Raw genomic sequence first — 20,887 nt, 5'->3', positions numbered from 1 at the left:
TCCTCTTAATTGACTTCTTGTTGGCATATAGTTCTTCAAAGTGTCCTCTTTTGATGTTCTTTATTTCTGTGAGTTCACTGGTGATATTCCCTCTCATTTCTTATTTTGTGCATTTACATCTTCTCTCTTTTTTTCTTTGTTAATCTAGCTATGGGTTTGTCAATTTTATTGATCTTTTAAAGGAACCAGGTCTTTTTTTTTTTTTTGCATGTTCTTATTTTCTATTTCATTTAGTTCTGCTGTGGTCTTTGTTATTTCTTTCTTTCTTTCTTTCTTTTTTTGGGGGGTAGTTTGTTAGTTTTTTTTCCCCTAATTCTTCCAAGTGTGCCCTTAGGTCTTCAATTTTAGCACTTTCTTCTGTTTTGATGGATGAATTTATGGTTATAAATTTCTGTCTCAGTACAGTTTTTCCTACATCCCATAAGTTTTCATATGTTGTATTGTCATTTTCATTAGTTTTAAGGTAATTACTGATTTATTTGAGATTTTCTCCTTGTCCCACTGTTTCTCTAGGAGTGTGCAGTTTAACGTCCATATCTTGGTGCCTAATCTTGATGTCTGGATATTGCAGATTTCCGTCTTCATTCCACGGTGGCAGAGAAATTATTTTGTATGATTTCAATCTTTCTGAGTTCACTGAGACATTCTCTGTCACCTAGTATGTGGTCTCTCTTAGAGAATGATCCAGGTGCTCTTGAGAAGCATGTATATTCTGCTGCATTTGGGTATATTGTTCTTTATATGTCTATTGGGTCCATTTCTTCTCATATTTTGTTCAAGGTCTTTGTTTCTTCATTGATTCTCTATTGTGATGTTCTGTCCAAAGTTGATAGTGGTGTATTAAAGTCCCCCACTATAAATGTAGAGGCATGCGGTCACCCCTCGGGCTGAAGCGTGGTTTGCTGGCCTGGCGGGGGAGCGGCCGCGGTAGGCCAAGCCGCTGCCCCCATAATAGGGTGGCTGGTCGGACTCACCGCCACCCCTGAAGGGAGCTCGGCATGGGCGCAGAGTGCCCTCGGGTCTCCCCTTCTCGGCAGCCATGCTTCCGCGGCCACCCCTCCTCCCGGATGGCGCCACACGATGCCTTCTTTCTCCCTGCGCAGGCGCAGGGCAGAAAATTCCAGTCTGCCCTTTTCCCCTCCCCCGACAGCAGCAACAGCCAGGTGTGGGCGGAAAAATCCAGCCCGCCCTTTTCCCTTCCCCCGACAGCAGCAACAGCCAGGTGTGGGCGGAAAAATCCAGCCCGCCCTTTTCCCCTCCCCCGACAGCAGCAACAGCCAGGCGTGGGCGGGAAACTCAAGTCTGCCCTCCACCCCAGCAACAGCAGCCACCAATCCCTAAACCCTGCCCCTTCCCCCAGCAACAGCGACAGCCAATCCCTAACCACCACCCCTCCCCCGTCCAGTACCGCCCACTGACCTTTTGCCGGCAACCAATCAGAACAGGGCGTGGCTTCGACCAATCAGCCTTCCCCAGCCCCTATAAAACGGTTGCCTCTCCCTCAGTAAAGTGGACTTGCGTGTTTACCTTGTCTCCGCGGTAGTTCTTCTGCCGTGCGCCCTCCAGTCCTGAGAGCCCCCGACAAGGGCCTGGCCTCCCTTGTCCCCAGTTCGTCGCCTGCTTCTCCGGGCGACCCCTTCGTCGCCGGCTTCTCCGGGCGACCCCTTCGTCGCCGGCTTCGCCGGGCGACCCCGTCAGCCGAACCGCGCAACCCCTTGTGAGACCGATCCCTCGTCTGCTGCCGGACCGACCCCTCGTCCCAAGTGGGACCGACCCTTCGTCCCAAGTGGGACCGACCCCTCGTCCAGAGCTGGACCGACCCCTCGTCCGCAGCCAGACCCCACCTCTACCGACCGAGCAAGCCGCCGCAGTTGGCGCCCAACGTGGGGCAAGGCAACCCCACCACAGCCTCACTCCATAACCTGGCAGCCCCCCCCCTCCTCTCTTCTCACCTTGGGACTTCTCTCGTGCAACATTGCTGCTACCTGAGCCTTGGCTACCTCATACGATCCACGGCGGTCTGGGAGAATCGCTGGATGGCTTTCTCCTTCCATGTCGGGGGCTTATACCGACCCGCTATGATTAAGAGGAGCCTTGGATTTCTCGGGAGCACGCGCTTGCATGTCTGAAGTAACCCTACCATAGCCCTACGCTCTCCTCTCTTCTCACCCCTATCTTTTCGCTCTGCATTGCTGCTCCTGAACCTTGGCGACCTCATATGATCCACGGCGGTCTGGGAGAATCGCTGGATGGCTTTCTCCTTCCATGTCGGGGGCTTATACTGACCCGCTATGATTAAGAGGCGCCAATAAAACTCTCAGGAGCACGTGCCTGAGCACCTCCACCCCTGCCTTCACCTCTGCCTCCTCCCCTTCACGCTTGCTCCCCTTTGCCTTGCTCCACTGCTCGTCATCCCGCCCTCCCCTCGTCGGGGCCTTCTCTTGGCCCGCGACCACCGTCGGAGCCCCACCAGCTCCGACCCCTCGTCTCACCGCGCACCTCGGCTCCCATCGCCGCGCTCTCAAGGTAAGGGCCCCTTTTCTTATCGGCTCCAAAAGGCCATTAGCAATGGGTAACATCCTATCTGCTAAGCAAGCCCCACAAGTTCGGGCCCTCGCCGGTCTCCTAGACACTCACCAGTGTAAGATCTCTTTCAAACAGCTTCAAGTATATTGGGACCTTCTTCTCCCCTTTAATCCGTGGCTTACCACGTGTCAGCTTTGGGACCCGGACACCTATACTCGCCTTATAGATAGGGTCACTTTTGCTGTGGAGCAGGAAGGTAAAAGATTCCCTCCTGGCTTATTACAGGCAACATAAAGTCCAGAAAAAATCTTGAAGGGTATAATCTATGATATGCTATATAAAAAAAGATTTAAAAGCAGCTATACCAAGAAAGTAAGAATTATGAGTCAACTGTAAATAAATTATATATTTCTGTTAATGTGTTGTAATTGTTCTGTGTTTGTCTGTCTGTTCGTTCAATGTCAACGTATATTGTGATACCTCCGGATGGTAAATATAAATTACTAGAAATCTTTAAAAGAGCTCTATTCAAATGGCCAAAAATTAAATAAGCGCTTATATTAATACTTAAGTTTATTATATTAATACATAAGTTTAAATGTTAATAAGATATCTACAATTTAAAAAAATTGTAAGTCTTAATTAACAAAATTAACTGTACATCTTCATAAAAAGTTGTTCTTGCCTAGATTAAAATGAATAACTTATTTTTCTTCACAGGATAATATAAAGAATGTAAAACTTATATGAATATTAAAAAGTTAAAAGTTTGTAAAAATGCTAACGGAAATGTAATAAGTTTTGCAAAAAGACGTATTTTGTCCTAAAGTAAGATGGCTAATTTTTCATAAACTCTTGAAATTTAATTTGCATGCGGCAAGTGTAAAAGGTATTGTGATAACTTTACATAAGGGAATGTGTTCTGTAAAGATAAAATTTATCTTCAATAGTTTACATTAAGGTATTAAATGGCTAATTCCAAAAGGTCATTCTTAAATATATATATATAAAACTAAATTGATGATAATAATAATAAAAGGTAATTTTATAACAGGAAAGATTAACAGCAACCAAGCTCCCCTGCCAACTTGCTTTTAGGAAACGGTTTCTAATATTGCATGCTACTAAGTATTTAAAGAAAAGTTATTCTTAAGGAAACAGAGGATGATTTTGTCTTTGCAGCCATTGTCTACTTAGCAACACCCCTCGCTATCGGCCTAGCCACTGTTGCACCGGACGATTGGAACCTTAAACAAAGACTCCTCCTCACTGTCATCTTCCTATCTATCGTTACTATATTTACTGCCCTCATTCTCCTTCGTTTATAAAGCAGTCTCCTACAAACCACAAAGCTTCTGTCTTAAACATACCATTCTCAACCCTATCCTCTAAATGATCTTCTCACTTCCCCCACAGCCTTTAATACTTTATTTCTTCCTCATAACCTTTGCTTTCTTGATAATATTTTCCACCATCTGTCTAGCTGCTACCGCACCAGAAGATTGGAACCTCGGCCAACGAATTCTACTCTCCATCGCCTTTCTGTTTATTATCCTCTTTTATGCTTTACTCCTTATCTTCCTCCCATAATGACTTCACCAAGCCTCCTCTTGTCCAAAACCATCACCCTTCTTTTCCTCACACTCCCCATTGCACTCACCAACCCCAGCCATCAGCCTTTTAATTGGACAGTAAGCCTCTGGCAGGAAAAAGTAATCCTCTCCTACAATGTCTTCGCTGCCAAGGAGAGATCAACTACCTGCAACGCGCTGTCATCCTGGACTTTTAACAACAGATGGATCTTATAGCCGCCGAGATCAACAAGAATTGGACATTGGCCACCCTTGCTTGCAATGGCAAGATACCGCCCCCTAAATTGTACATTTATATCCCCGTCATACTCACCTCCCTCTTCAGCCCCACCTCCCTCATTGCTTACTGCCTCTTGGGCCTCGGCTACTTGTTGCTGCTGCCATCCTGGTCCTTATTTGAAAAGAAGGGGGAAATGCGGTCACCCCTCGGGCTGAAGCGTGGTTTGCTGGCCTGGCGGGGGAGCGGCCGCGGTAGGCCAAGCCGCTGCCCCCATAATAGGGTGGCTGGTCGGACTCACCGCCACCCCTGAAGGGAGCTCGGCATGGGCGCAGAGTGCCCTCGGGTCTCCCCTTCTCGGCAGCCATGCTTCCGTGGCCACCCCTCCTCCCGGATGGCGCCACACGATGCCTTCTTTCTCCCTGCGCAGGCGCAGGGCAGAAAATTCCAGTCTGCCCTTTTCCCCTCCCCCGACAGCAGCAACAGCCAGGTGTGGGCGGAAAAATCCAGCCCGCCCTTTTCCCTTCCCCCGACAGCAGCAACAGCCAGGTGTGGGCGGAAAAATCCAGCCCGCCCTTTTCCCCTCCCCCGACAGCAGCAACAGCCAGGCGTGGGCGGGAAACTCAAGTCTGCCCTCCACCCCAGCAACAGCAGCCACCAATCCCTAAACCCTGCCCCTTCCCCCAGCAACAGCGACAGCCAATCCCTAACCACCACCCCTCCCCCGTCCAGTACCGCCCACTGACCTTTTGCCGGCAACCAATCAGAACAGGGCGTGGCTTCGACCAATCAGCCTTCCCCAGCCCCTATAAAACGGTTGCCTCTCCCTCAGTAAAGTGGACTTGCGTGTTTACCTTGTCTCCGCGGTAGTTCTTCTGCCGTGCGCCCTCCAGTCCTGAGAGCCCCCGACAAGGGCCTGGCCTCCCTTGTCCCCAGTTCGTCGCCTGCTTCTCCGGGCGACCCCTTCGTCGCCGGCTTCTCCGGGCGACCCCTTCGTCGCCGGCTTCGCCGGGCGACCCCGTCAGCCGAACCGCGCAACCCCTTGTGAGACCGATCCCTCGTCTGCTGCCGGACCGACCCCTCGTCCCAAGTGGGACCGACCCCTCGTCCAGAGCTGGACCGACCCCTCGTCCGCAGCCAGACCCCACCTCTACCGACCGAGCAAGCCGCCGCAGAGGCATATATTATTTCACTTAATTTTTCCAGTGTTTGCCTCCCATGTTTTGCGGTACCCTGGTTATGAGCATAAATGCTTATGATTATTCTTTCTTTTTGAAAGATTAACCCTTTTACTAATGTGCAGTGTCCATCTCTGTCTTTCACAATGGTTTTGCATTTAAAGTCTATTTTGTCTGATATTAATATAGCTACTCTTGTCTTTTGTGGTTATTGTTTGCCTGTAAGTTTTTTTCCAGCCATTCATTTTCAGCCTCCTTGAATCCCTGAGTCTAAGATGTTTTTCATGTAGACAACATATAGATAAGTCATATTACCTTATCTATTATGCAATTCTGTGTCTCTTGACTGGTGAGTTGAATCCATTGACTTTCAGTGTTAATACTCTCAAGGAATTACTTACATTAACCTTATTTTCTTTGGATTTATGCATGTTATATGTTTTTTTCTCTTTTTTTTCTTTTTAGTTGTTCTTACACTCTCTTCCAACTCTGTCTCTCCTGTTTTTTTTTTTTCTTTTGTCTTCGTGAATTCCCTTTAGTATTTCTTGAAGTGCAGGTTTCTCGTTGGCATACTCTCTTAGTTTCTGTCTATCTGTGAATATTTTGGCTCTCCATCATTTCTGAATGCCACCTTTGCTAGATAGTGTATTCTTGGCGGAAATATTTTTTCTTTAGTACCTTCACCATGTCATAACTCTGCCTTCTTGCCTCCACAATTTCAGATGAGAAATCAGCCTTTAATCTTATTTAGCTTCCCTTGTATGTGATGGTTTGCTTTTCCCTTGCTGATTTCAGTGTTTTCTCTTCATCTTAAGTGTTGGATAATTTGACAAGTATATATCTTCGGGTAGGCTTGTTGAGATTTATGCTGTTTGGGGTGTGCTGGCCTTCCTGGATATGTACATTCATCTCCCTCAATAGGTTTGGGATGTTTTCATACATTATTTCATCCAACACTCCTTCTGTCCCCTTTCCCTTCTCTTCTTCTTCTGGGATGCCTCTAATATGTATGTTTGTGCATTTTGTTTTCATTCAGGTCCCTAAGTCCCTGCTGGATTTCTTCTATCTTTTTGTTGATCAATTCTACTATCTGTTTGATTCCAATTGTACTGTCTTCTACATCACGAATGCTTTCCTCTGCCTCTTCAAATCTGCTGTTATTTGCTGAGAGCGTATTTTTGATTTCTTAGATTGTGCTGTTTATCACCATCATATCCATTATCTTTTCCCATATGTTTATAATTTCTTCTGTATGGCTCCAAGTGTCTTCTTAATAACCTTAATCTCTTTCTTCACATCATTAAATTGGTCCATGATATATGTTTTGTGAACTTTGATTAGTTGTTTGATGTTCTGCTCATCTTCCTGGTTTTTAGTTTGTTCATTGGGCCATGTTTTACTGATTATTGGTATGGTTTGTAATTTTTTGTTGCTGTCTGGTCATCATTTTTTCTTTATGTGTTGGTTCAGTTGATTAGCTTCTCCATCTAGTCTCGGGGTTTATTTAGGTGTTGTTTTTGTTGCATGTTAAGTCTTCTTTCTGACACTTTGTTTGTCTTATTCTATTTCCTTTATGTTTTCTAAGTTCCCTTGAAGTAAAATATTAGGGCCAGAGAAAGCAAATTATGTAAGAAAAGAAAAAGTATAATAGTAGTATTGATAGTAAATGTTAGCAGAAGAACAATGTGAGACCTAGGTTTATGGATATTAAACTCATGTAAGCTTTGTAGAGTTATAACTGTGAAGAAGTGGAGTACCTACAGTGCGATGGAAAACTTAATATGGAGAAGAATATAGTATGAATTGAAAGGTCAATGTGGTCAAGAGGAAGGGAAAGGGAAATTCACCAGGTTCAGGGAATGTGCCACATTGATGGAAGAGGTTGTTGATGTGGGAGGAGTCGGGTGGGGGGCTGCGTGGCATATGGAGACCTCATATTTTTTTAATGTAACATTTAAATGAAAATAAAGAAGATAAAATAAAAAATAAAGGTGAAATCTAAAAACGTGAATAAAAGTTAGAAAACAGATGAATGGTGTTAGAAATAAAAAGTCACCATTTCTCTCAAGAAGTACAATTCCCTCTATTTGAGAACATCAGTTCTCCCCGGGATGTGGATATACCTTCACTCTCATTATATGGGCCTCTAGCCAATGATATAATCCACTATGGCAAAATGAGCATTCATATACTCCCTAGGAGCCTGTCCTGTATTGTATTATCCCCTTTAAGCATCTTAAATAGGTAACCTTCCTTATTATATTTTTGAAAAAGTTTTCTCATCATTATACTCTCAACCAAATACCTGGCAATCATCTATGTTTGTATGTTGCCCCACCCTCCCCCCAATTTCTTGGGCAATATTACCCATCCTCCCATCCCTAGCCCCCAGTGCATTAGGGCAGTTGAGCATGTCAAGCCCTCAACACTGTTGCAAGTATCTCTGAACATGGCCCTTCAAGCAATAAAGATTGACTGTCACTGTGGGCCCTAAGGGCAGGGGGAAAGAGGTATTGAATAGATGGAACCAATGTAACTGTGTGCGCAATAGAAGTGTTCCACAAGAGTACACAAGGATGAATATAGAACATGTTAAAATACACCAAAAATATATAGGGGCTGATAGGCTAAAATGTAAATCATAATTTAAAACATAAGATAACTAAAAATTTAGAAAATTGTAAAGTCTAAAATATAAACTACAATGTAAACCCAAATGTTACCTTGCTTGAAAGCTATTGTCTCAATATCTGTACATCAGTTTCAGTAAATATAAGATGACTATGTAAAAAGATTACTGCTGTGGAAGGGAAAAGGGTTTTATGTTGGATATGTGGGAGTACTGTATATTGTATATATGAATTACTGTGATCTAAAACTTTCATGAAGATAAGCTTAATAATGAGGAAAAAAAAAGAAAAAGTACGTGGACACTGAGGAAAAGATGGAAGTATTTGCCTTGCCAATTTGCATACAGGGCAACACTTATTGCAGTGATGGAAGGCAAAATATCAAAAACAAAGCTTTTGCATTTTCAAATTTTTTGATGCCCCAATTTATTTTTACCTTAATTTTTCTAAATAAATATATATTCTATATCTAACCTTTAAACTTATCACTATATTCCATTTTACTAATAATGGAACCTGGCAATATATTGGGCTTCACTTTTGAAGAAGTTTTGGATCACAGAGAGGTTCAACAACGGCAGGGGAGGAATACTGGTGTGGGATGTTTTTGACAGGGGACACATGGTTGGCAGGGAGTCCTACAGGGCATATATCCAGGGTACATAAAAATGTTTGGATATTTTCATAGTGGTTACAATTAAAAACAACAACTGAGGGAGTGCTGAGTTCCTAGCCAGGGGAGCTCTATCACAGTCCCTAAAGGAACATCAACAATCCCCCAAGTCCAACAACAAAGACCAAAAAAGAAGGAAGGTCCAACAACGAGCTCTTGATACTAATGATCATGCTTGTGAGCTGTGCACCTGAAATAAGAACAAGGACTAGAGCTGCAAGGTGCCTAAGAGTTACCTCCTGAGAGCCTCCATGTTGCTCAAATGTGGCCAGTCTCGAAGCCAAACTCAGCATGTAAATGTGTTGCCTTCCCCCCAGCATGGGACATGACTCCTGGGGATGAACCTTCCTGGTGCCAAGGGATTACTACCAAGTACCAACTGATGATGTAACTAAAAAATGACCTTGAATAAAAGGGTCAACTCGGACCAGCAGAATATCTAAGTCTACATATAATACCAGGAGTTAAAAATGCTTTTTGACCTGAATAAAAGGGGGAAATGGAAAGGACAAATGACTTTATATGGCTATGAGTCTCCAAAAAGAGCTGAGAGGTTTTCAGAGTGGTTGCCCTTATGCACACCTCAGCAGAGTCCCAGAGACAGCTAAAATAGATCTTCTTTTTTGATGTTTGAATTTATGGTTATAAATTTCCCTCTCAGTACAGCTTTTGTTGCATCCATAAGTTTTGTTATGTTTTGTTGTCATTTTCATCAGTTTCAAGGTAGTTATTGATGTCTTTTGAGATTTCATCCTTGACCCACTGTTTGTCCTAGAGTGTCCTGTTTAGTTTCCATATCTTAGTGCCTAATCTGGGTTTCTGGCCCTTGCTGATTTCCAGCTTTATTCCATTGTGGTCAGAGAAATTATTTTGCATGAATTCAATCTTTCTGAAATCATTGAGACTTTCTCTGTGGCCTAGCATGTGGTCTATCTTCTCTTGCGACCCAACATATTCAATCTTGGAGAAGGATCCATGGCACTTGGAAAGAATGTATATTCTGATGTTTTGGGGTAAAAAAACATCATCAGTAGGCCTAGTTCTTTTATCATATTATTTAATGTCTCTGTTTCTTTATTTGTGCTCTGTGCAGATGCTCTATTCAATACTGAGAGTGATGTATTGAAGTCTCCAACTATTATTGTAGAGACATCTGTTTCTCCCTTCTGTTTGCTGGCATGTGCATCATGTATCTTGGCGCACTGAGGTTAGGTGCATAAATATTTAATATAGTTATTTCTTCTCAGTGAATTGGGCCTTTTATTAATATATAATGATCTTCATGCCGTCTAAAGTCTATTTTGGTGTTAATAGTATTGTTAATCAAGATCTTTTTGAGAGGTCTGTACTTAATCGTATCAAAGTTCCCTTTTATGATGCTTTGCTTTTCTCTTGCTACTTTCAGAATCTTCTCTGTAGCTCTGACATTTGTCATTCTAATAGTGGGTGTCTTGGGACAGGTCTATTCAGATTTATTCTCTTTGTGGTGCATTTTCCTTCTTCAATATTGATATTTATACAGGTAGGGAAATTTTCAGTCATTATTTCCTCAAATATACTTTCTGCCCCTTTTCCATTTTCTTGTCCTTCTGGGACACTGATAATGCATATGTTTTTGTGTTTTGTGCTAACATTCAATTCTCTGAGATACTCTTCCATTTTTTCCCATTCTCTTCTTTTTTCTCCTGTCTTTTCCAGTTCAGAGGTCTGTCTTTGAAATCACTAATTCTGTCTTTGAGCAATTTACATTTCCTCTTTGTTTCTCTAATGTATTTTTATTCTCATCCATCATGTCTTTAATTCCCATAATGTCTGTTACTTTGCTTTGCAGACTTTCAAATTGTTCTTCATGCTTGACCAGTGTCTTTTTATAGTTATATTTTCTTTAAATTCTTTAAATTGACTTAGGAGAGTAGTGTGATTATCATTGATTAATTGTCTTAAATCCTATATCTCTTCAGGATATTTGCATCATTCCTTTGACTGGTCCATCTCTTCCTGTTTGCTAGTATGGCTTGTAATTTTTTGCTGCTATCTAGGCATCTGAATACGTTGGTAAATTTCCTCTGATGTCCAATTTCTCTCTCTTGCTTATTTTATTATTTTTTCATAGCTATTCTTTGATATTTGATTCAAATTATCCTAAGTCTTTAAAATTTCCCAGGTTAAATTATCAAAATTGTGCCAGGTATTAACTAATGGGGTATGGATTTTCTCCCAGACATTAGAGAGCAGACAGACCCACTTGTGGTTTTTGTTCATGTAATTTCCAGACCAGCCAGCAGATTCCACTCATTGGTGCACCTTTCCAAGGAGGTGTATCTTTCTCCATTTTCCATTGTTTTGATCTGGTCAGAGTTGAGATTCGAATTGGAATCTCCTAACCAAATTTACTGAAGAAAAGTCTGCTGACTCCCCCTCCCTTTTCCCTTCTCATAGCTGACAGGGTGGAAGATGTCTGCTCCCATCTCAGTTGGTTGCAATGATCCAGGTGTTTTACCCTGCTTCATATGTCTGGGGTGGAGGAGCAGAGCCTTTCCAAGCAGTTGTGAGGTTTAGTTACTCACAGTTTGTTGTTTCAGGTTCTTTGCTTCTCTGTCCTTCACCCTTCTGGGAGTTGTCCTGTCTGCTCATGCCCAAAGCAGTTTCCTTGGGCTGCTTTTGGCTCTTTCGCCACTGTTTTTATAGTAGAGTTGAGCCTTGTCTGCCTAATCTGATGCCATTTTCCCACAATTTCTCAAACTCATTTATGAAGTACAGTTTTGCCAGATACAGAATTCTTAGCTGTTAGTTTTTCTCATACAGTACTTTAAATAATCATACCACTCTTTTTTACACTTCCATGGTTTCTCATGGGAGTTCAGCACTTCATCTTATTGAGTTTCCTTTTTATATGATGCTTTGCTTTTCTCTTGCTGCTTTCAGAATGCTCTGTTTATCTCTGATATTTGTCGTTCTGAATAGTAAGTGTCTCAGAGTAGGACAATTCAGATTTATTCTGTTTGGGAAGTGTTGTCCATCTTGAACACTTTTATTCATGTCTTCCATGAAGGTTAGGAAGTTTTTCATCATTATTTCTTCAAATATTCTTTCTGCCCCTTTTCTTCCCCTTCTATAGCATTTGACAGGGCCAAATATGTCTATTTCTATTCTTCTCTCAGTTAGTTGCAGTGATCCAGGGGTTTTATTCAGTCTTAATGTCTTGATGGTGGTGGATGGAGCCCTTCCCAGCCACCTCAAGGATTAAGTAACTCACATTTGTTGGTTTGGTTTCTTCATCTTTCAGTTCATTGCCCTCCTGGGAGTTTCACAGCACTGTCCTCATCTGCTGACCCCCAAAACATGTCCCTCAGACAGCTTTTGGCCTTTTCTCTATTGTTTTTGTAAGAGAGTTGAGCCATGCTTATCTACTCCAATATCATCTTCCTGGAACTCCTCAGCTCTGCTATTTTTCTATTCAAGATTTCAATTTTTTCTTCATGCTCACCCAGGGTCTTCTTCATGTTCTTTATCACTTTGGACATATTGCCTTTCAACTCCTTCATTTGATTTAGGGGATTTGTATGAACATATCTGATTAGTTGTCTCAAATCTTGTGTCTCATCTGGGGCTTTGAGTTTTCCTTTTGTCTGAGCCATATCTTCCTTTTTCTTAGTATAGCTTGCAATTTTTTGCTGATAATGCCTTCCAGGGTTAGCACATCAAATTATTCAAGCAAACAGATTTCAACAAGAGAGTACAAAGCATTCAAACTGCAGAAAGAGAAGGCCCACTCAAAGGAACAAAATATAAACCTGAGTAAACAAAGACACTGAAACAGCTAATCAAATATATTATGTTTACTTTCTTTGATAAATCTCCATTAGTTATAGAAAACATAAATATTGAACTAAAGGAAATCAAGAAAAGCATGCATGAACGAAAGGAGGGATTACAAATTTTAAAAAGGGAATAAACAGAACTTTTGAGGATGCAAAACACAATAATGGAGATTATGAATACACTAGAGGCACTCAACAGCCGTTTTGAACAGCCAGAAGAAAGAAGAAATGATCAGAAAACTGGCAGACAGGATAATTGAAATATTCAGTCTAAAAAATAGTTGTAGAAAAGAATGAAATAAATCAACAAAGCCTATGGGACCTATAGGACAATATTAATCATACCAACATCATACAGAATATTGGAGTCTCAGAAGGAGAAGAGAAAGAAAAAGGGACAAAAATATTTAAAAAATAATACCTGAAAACTTCACAATATTGATGAAAGACATGACTATACATCCACATTGAAGAAACCCAAATAACTGCAAACTGGGAAAACCTCAATAGATCTATTCCAAGTAGTATCATATGCAAATCCTCAAACATCAACAATAAAGAGAATTTTGAAAGGAGTAATAGAGAAGTGACTTATGTAGAAGAGAGACTCAAAAAGATTATGTGCCTATTTGTCATCAGAAATCATGGCAACAAGAAAGCAGTAGGGTGATTTCACCATGTGCATTGTCTTGTGATGGAAAAGTGAAGGAACCCCAAAGATTGCCAGTCAGCCAGAAGATACCAACCCTGAGTGGAAACAAGACTTCTAGCCTCTGAAATTGTGAGCCAATAAATTCCTGTTGTTAAGCCAAACAATTGAATGGTGTTTGCTTTAGCAGCTGAGAAAATAAAGTAGCATCCCAAGCTCCCTTTCTTCAGAACACATTTCATGATGAAATACAATTGTTAGTTTACTTTTCTACCATCCCAATTTGAAAATGAGCTCTTTCAGGATAGTGATTTCTTATTGTTTATCTTTAGTACTTAATTTCATGCCTTGAACATGGTGGGCACACACTAAATGTTTGTAGCATCCATGAACAAATGAGTGGTTACAAAAGGGAAGTAGCAACAATTCTAGATCTTCTGGTACTAATTTTCCAGGCCCTTCTCTGATGTTTATATAGGTTATTTATTTGAATAGATGCTGGGTAGATGAGTGTTCACAGAAAGAAAATTCATTGTACCTTTTACTGTACTAACACCCGTTAGTACTACTGGGTCGCTCCACAGAGTCCCAAAAGAATCATCTAAAAAAGCCCTAGCACCAGCGTTCATTTACCATGAGAGGCCTTTCTCTGAAATCTCCCTCTTTTACCATTGCATTAATTTTCTATTGCTGCTGCAATAAACTAGTATAAAACCAGTGGTTCACAACAAGACAAATTATTGTCTCACAGTTTTGTGGGTCAGAAGGCCAGCTAGGTTCTCTCCTTAGAGCCTCACAAGGCTGAAACTAAGGTCTCATCTAGGTTTGGCTCTTATCTGGATGCTCCAATTTCCAGTCTCATTTAGACTGTCTGTAAATTCAGTTTTGTGCAGTTGTAGAACTGAGATCTCCACTTCCTTTCTGGCTGTTAGCTGAGTCCCTTTCCCAACTTCTAGAAGCCATGCACATTCCTTGTCTTGTGGTCTCCTTCCTCAATTTTCAAAACTAGCAATGGTAGGTTGAGTCCTTCTCACATTTTGTACCTCTCTGACTTCTTCTCTGTTCTCCTATGCTGCTTTTAATGGTTCATGTAATTAGATTAGACTCACTCCCTTTGCTATATAAGTTAACACAATCAGACAACGATAACAACACTGGGCAGTGAAAATCATGGGAGCCAAAATTCTGCCTACTGTAGATGCCAGTCATAACAAGAGTGAAGAGAAAGGAATGGCCTAAACTCTGGTTCCCAGCTAAACCCCCTCTACAGTAGAGCTGGCTATGATTCTTCTCTCTCATGGTTTCCAGATAAAAGACCTGCATCATGAGACTATCAACCTTTACTTGGGCTTCTTCTATGACTTGGGGATGTTTGCCATTGTGAAAGAATTCTGCTCCCAAAAAGCCTAGAAGACATACTGAAAAATCAGGATTTGAAACTCAACTGCATATTTAGATCATTATTTCTGCTTCATCTCATCAAGGCTAGTGGCAAGACTGAAGAAATTTTGGATTTTCTGTGTTGATCAGAACTTTACTATTTTGGGATGTTTTACTTTCCTCAGATCAATAAGATCATCTCACTCCACAGCCTTCTCTCTTGGTCACTGCCCCAACTTCCCTTCTCACAGATCTTTTGTCCATATCTTGTATAAGGCACCCCCTCCCCTCATTTGAGGGCTATATTTACTTTTTACTGCTTGTTGCCATTGAGTAGGCTTCTGCCTTAAGCAAACCTTTCTTCCATTCCATTTCTCTACTTTCTAGATCTGGGTAAGTGCTCATTTGGCCCACTTCTGTTTCTCACCTTCTTAAAAATAATTTGACCTAGACCTAGGTGATGGGTCTTTGCATATCACAAATCATATCAACATCACCTGAAAATGCAAAGTCCATTGTTTCTACCTTATAGCACCATCTCTATACAAGCTAAAGACTATTAACAGCCAAAGGGGCTTATGGATGGGTCCATGAATGGGTTTCAGGGGAACCACTATCCCCCTGTAGTAATATATAAATTGTATGTTATGTGCATTTTTATGGAGTCGATCTAGATAACCAATGACTTTTTTGGGCTTCCAGCATATCGATCACAATATTTATCTTTTTATGATAGGCTAACCACTTTCAAGGGGGTTTTATAGACATTATCTTATTCTAATTCTCTGTAAGATAAGTGTTATTAGCCTCTTTTAAAGAGGGTCAGAGAAGCTAAATGAGGTACACTTTGTTATGTAGTATCTGTCACACATAGTAGGTGCTCAATAAATATTTATCAGCCAACTGTTAAGCGGCAGAACAAATAATAGAATCCAGATATTCTGATTCCTGTTCTAGTGCTTTTTTTCACTCACCAGGGAAGCAAGGCTCTGTGAAGTAAAGCAGAAACCTGTAAATGTGTGTCCTTTCAAGCCCATGATGAATGACACCAAAACATTAGACAACCTGGGGCAAAATCTCACCCAGTGCAGATTCTGCTTGGAAGTATTGGGGATTGCAGAATTTCTAAGGGCATATGATATAAAACAGTAAAGCGTACAAATCCAAAGGAGTGCCAGGCTGCAAAGTAGAGTAAGATGCTCAAAAGGGATCTTGGCATAGACAGTTCTGAAATGACTGCACTAGAATATGAATGTATTTATGCAGGATGATTAAACCCATCTGATAGAGTGACCTGATTAGATCAAATTTCAGTGTCATATGAAGGCTGTCCAGTAATCAACAGAGATCAGTAGTGTTAGTCATTCTTCCTCTCTTCCTCTATTTATTGTTTAATTACAAAATAATATATGTATTAAAATAAAAACTCAAATGATATAAATATATATGGGATAAATAGTGTCATTTACTCTTGCAATTCATCTTATGTGCATTTACGTACATTATACATGGTTTTGTTTTTAATATACATGCTGTCACATAGTTCTGTAACTTGCTATTCATCAGTTATTTATATCTTCATGATGTTTCTCTTTCAGTGATAAATATCTGTTTTTCTCTTTTTTAACTGGCTACAGAAGATTCCATGATAAGGACATACCATAATTTAACCACAGCCTTCTTGATTGGTAGTTGGGGTATTTCCAATTATATACTATCATAAAGCAGAACTATAATTAGCATTGTTGCGTATGTCTCTTTGCACACATGTGCAAATATTTCTCTTGAGGAAAAGTGGAATCCCTGGGTTACAGAGTGTGCATAATTTTTATAGCCATTGCCAAATATTTCTGCCAGTAGTGGATGAGAGTTGGAATAGGCCTTTTGGGGAAATTCAGAACCTCTAAATTCTTGACAATTATGTGCATAGATCCACCCTTCATCTGAAATATCAATAATTGCTCCATAATACATAGTATTCCATATGCACAAAATATGATTCTTCATCAAAGTATAGAATTTTAAAGCTAGGAATAACATGGAACCTGATGCTTGTGAAAGGTTTGCTTTACCTGTATATAAGAGAAAAAGGCTGAATTTTAGATCTAAATAGATCATATCATTAATAATCTCAGAAAGTGCTTCAAAAAGTATAAAAATTGTTAAATAAGTAGCTAAAGAAATCCTGTTTGTATCATCTGCAGTGCATGAAGTACTTACTCCTTAGAGAGCTTGCTCTTGGGATGCTGAATCTCAGAATTGTGTGGTAGATGGGCATATTGTACTAAAAGTGACAAATTATTGTTTTAATGATATCTTGAAAATACTGACACTCTCCCAAGAGGTAAGTAATAAATTGTATCTTTCTAATGTGCACGGAGTAACTACAATGTTCAAATGAGAATATGCCCTGAATTAAGGCCCCAGGCTGATTTCAACTCCCCACTTTTTTTTTTTATAATCTAACCTCATTTCCAAACCCTGGGAGTTGAGAATGAAGTTCCTGTGCTGAAACCTGGGCCCAGCCTAACCTTCTAAACAAAGCCAGCTCAATAATGGTCAGTTCCTGTTATGGCAGGATTAGGCTGCATTGTTTGGAGACCCCGGCAGTCCCTGGAGGAACTTGCTAAGCTCTAGGCACACAGTAGGTGCTCAATAAATACTTGTCAGATTGAATGGAGGGTAATTTGGTAGCTTGACCCCCCACCATGCATATTCTAAAATGGGATGTCACTAGAGACAGCATGCACTCTGTCAGAGAGAAAGAAACAAGGAGGGGTTCCTAACAAATAAACACTCTATGTATTGTGTGGGATGGATTCAGACAGAGCCTTCTAATAAATAAGTAGGTATGCTTGTAATGTCCATTTTTTGTTTGTGTCTTCTGTCTAGTATACTAATGACAGCACTACAGAATACTTGTGGGGATCAAAACAGATCAAAGGAATAGAAGAAACAGGAGATGGGGGTAGTGGATGAGAACCAGGGAAGAGTGAAGTAATGGAAGGGATGGAGAAAGAGAAAGGAAAGAGGGAATGAATACAGTTCAATACTTATAGACAGCTTGAGCATCAAAAGTTTTAAAGAGCACAAGGATGAAGAAGAGAGACAGTGACATAAAACATAGAGAGACAACCCAAAAAGACAGACGGATAGATGCAAGATTCCAACATGTAGTCATATACTTAAAAAGCTCTTTGGTATTATAAGTTTCAAAACTGTTGATTTTACTACACAGAAGAAAAGACTGAACGAGAGAGAGAGAGAGAGAGAGAGAGAGTCAGTCTGATCATAGTTGGCATTATCTTTGCTCTTTACAAGACTGTGGGAAATTAAATTTTAGAGTTACCAAGTCCAACTCCTTCATTTTACAGATGAAGAAACATAATTTTGCCCAAATCATGCAGTTACTTAGCAGCTGTTTCAGGTCTTCATTTCAGGGTTTCTGAAGTCTAGCTCCTATACCTAGTCAAATTAGAACTTATAATAACATTTTCCTCTTTATCTGCCCATTCTTGCTTTAGAGGACTTGAAGCTCCTGATATTCATAATGGAAAGTATGTAATACTGCCATTCTCTCTCTATGAAACTGTTCTTGTTTCTGACTTAGTCATATGGTTATTAGTCATCTGGCTAATTCTAACTTGAAAGTTTAGAGTGGTTGCCTCATTCCAGCTTTAGAGAGTGAAATGACAGCTGCAGATATTGTAAGCACTTAACTTCCTGTCAGAATTAGTCATCTATGAAAGAAAAAACACAATGTTCACCTTCCTAGAGTCCTGTTTAAATCTCAGGTTGGCAACTTCCAGACATAAGAAACTCTGGTTTTAGAGTGAATAAAGAATAACTGCAATGTTGTTTTTTTGGTGTGTGAACTATCTCTATTTCTGACTCTTTCCCTTTATCATTTCATTCACTCTGTAATTGAAGTGATAGTCCTGATGCTCTGTCCATTCATTCTGTATATACTGCAGCCAGAAGAAGCTTCTAAATTGCACATTTGGTCATGTTACAGCTGTGCCCAAATCCCTCAAATGACCTCCCATTGCTCTTAGGATAAAGTTCAAATTCCTTTACATGGCTTACAAGCCCTGCATTGTTTAGTCTTTCTGACCTCTCATCTCTAACCAACCACTCCCCTCCTTATGCTCCAGCTGTGCTGAACATCCAGTTATTTATAACACGTCCTCTCCCAATACCAGACCTTCACACATGCGCCCTTTGCCTTCCCTCTTCCAACCCCGCTCTGTGATATACTCATCTAAATTCTACTCATTCTTCAAGATTCGAATTAATTATCACATCCTCAAGAGGCTTTCCATGATCCCCATAGCTAGATTAAGTTACCTTCTTTATGATCCTATAGGGCCCTGAACTACCTCTACCATCTTTTTTGGTATTACTTATTTAACAAGCTGTATCCTTCACCTCTCCCTACAGAAAAATAAGCTCTGTGAAGGCAGAAAACAGGTCTGCCTCCCTTAGCACCTTGTACGGTACCTGGCAAAACTAATATTTCAAAAAATCAATGAAAGAATGAAATGAAATAAAGGAAGTCTTTTCCCTACCTTAGAGGAAAGGGTTAAAAGAATTGTGTAATCTCCATTTTACAGATTGGGAAACTGAGGTTCAGAAATATGAGACTATTAGTGGTCAAAAAGATTTTTGAACACAGGTCTCCTGTTTCCCAGTTCTGTGTTCTTTTTTTTTTACCACACTATGCAGGATCTCCAAAGTCCATTATAACACCAGAGCATGACTCTAAGTTAGTACTGGCCCCAGCAGATAAAAAAATAAGCCAAAGTAATTTTTCTAGATTTCCTAAGAGTTCAAGTTTAATGGTAGCTAGAGGCTCTTATTTGGCTCTGGAGTGGAAATGGGGAAATGGGGTAAGTTGTAAGTATATTCATTACTGTCAACTCTCAATTATATAAGTGTAGTGCAGATAAAGCCCCATTCTAGCTACTAATAGCATATATATAAGTGCTCTCTGGAACTACTATTTGGTAATGATGTATTTAATCACCCAGCCTTTTACCAGAGAATTTCACCCTCTTTCATTCTTGTGCGTTAAAATATGCAGAGGAGAGAGGATGTTAGGAAGAAGCAGCAGCATACTATTTTCCTTTTTCCGAAATATCCACCCCTGCTGTTCCTTCAAAACCATGTGACTGAAATTGTACCTTTAAAAATGATTTCCTTTAATGAAAGTATCAATCTTTTCAGTTTTATATGCAAGTGTCAATCTTCCTAGGAAGGGAGGCATGAGGGCAAAACCACTGGGGCTAATGTGTCAGAGACTATCCCCTGGTGGTAAGTGTCAGAAGGTCTGGTGGGGGGAGACAAGGACTGGGACACCTGGAGGACAAAGAGAAAAGCTGGCTACGTGATCATCTGGGGTGTGGGAAGAAAGAGAAAAGCTGGCTACGGGATTATCTGGGGTGTGGGAAGACTTCCCTCTCCCACCATTGTGATGAGGATTGACTCAAAACAAGAATTTACAGGGTAGGTTTCTCTTTCTTGGGTTTTACTAAGGAACCAAAATAATTTCTGAACTTTAGCTCTCTTACCTGCTTCAAAGGGACTTGTTCGCTGGGATCGCTTACCCATATCCAAAATTTAACAAAATGAAAAGTTAGCCATCAGGTTCCCTCTGATCCCCACCCTCAGCATTCTCTCTATCCAGACTTCAACTTGTTTACTTCAACTCTCTCTCCTTTACCCAGCACATTGAGCCTGTCCCCAGACCTGTCATTTTCTTCACCATTTTAATCTTCACTTGTCCTACTGCTGCCTCTACCCCCATTCAACACGCCTTCACTTCACAGGATCTTACTACATTAGCTTCTTAGCTGTTTTCCCTGACTCCAGCTTCTCTTTCTCTTCAATCCAGTTTGTGCAGGTTGCCAGATTAATCTTCTGGAACATGGCTTTCATCAAATCCCTCTGCAGGTCCAGCACCCCTACTGCCTTTTGTATTCAACTCAAATGCCTTCATTTGGCTCTCAGGGTCTATCACCTTCTGCCCCCATTCTTCCAGTCACCCTCCCTTCCCCACTTCATTAACCCCATTTCTCATTTCTCATTATTCCTTAACAGAGCCCCCTCTTCAGCCAAGCTAATCTGCTTACCAATACCTCCTACACCCGCAATTTGCTAATTTCTGCGTCTTGTTCTTTTGCACATACTGTTTTTTCTCTCTTCAAAATCGTTACCCCCTA

At 40.9% G+C, this 20,887-nt stretch overlaps 1 protein-coding gene across 1 annotated transcript in view; it reads left to right on the top strand.

The window, feature by feature from the left end:
* Positions 1 to 20,887, top strand: part of LOC101417975 (retinal guanylyl cyclase 2) — a 77,032-nt gene that overhangs the window by 19,611 nt on the left and 36,534 nt on the right. The window contains 4 exon segments of the mRNA XM_071212977.1: positions 14,595 to 14,682; positions 14,685 to 14,770; positions 16,871 to 16,913; positions 16,916 to 17,014. Of these exon segments, the coding sequence (XP_071069078.1) occupies positions 14,595 to 14,682; positions 14,685 to 14,770; positions 16,871 to 16,913; positions 16,916 to 17,014 (316 nt within the window).

The sequence above is a fragment of the Dasypus novemcinctus genome, chromosome X (assembly GCF_030445035.2).
Source record: "Dasypus novemcinctus isolate mDasNov1 chromosome X, mDasNov1.1.hap2, whole genome shotgun sequence".
NCBI classification, from domain to species: domain Eukaryota; kingdom Metazoa; phylum Chordata; class Mammalia; order Cingulata; family Dasypodidae; genus Dasypus; species Dasypus novemcinctus.
The sequence above is the reverse complement of the archived record's forward strand: the minus strand, read 5'-3'. Positions and strand labels throughout refer to the sequence as shown.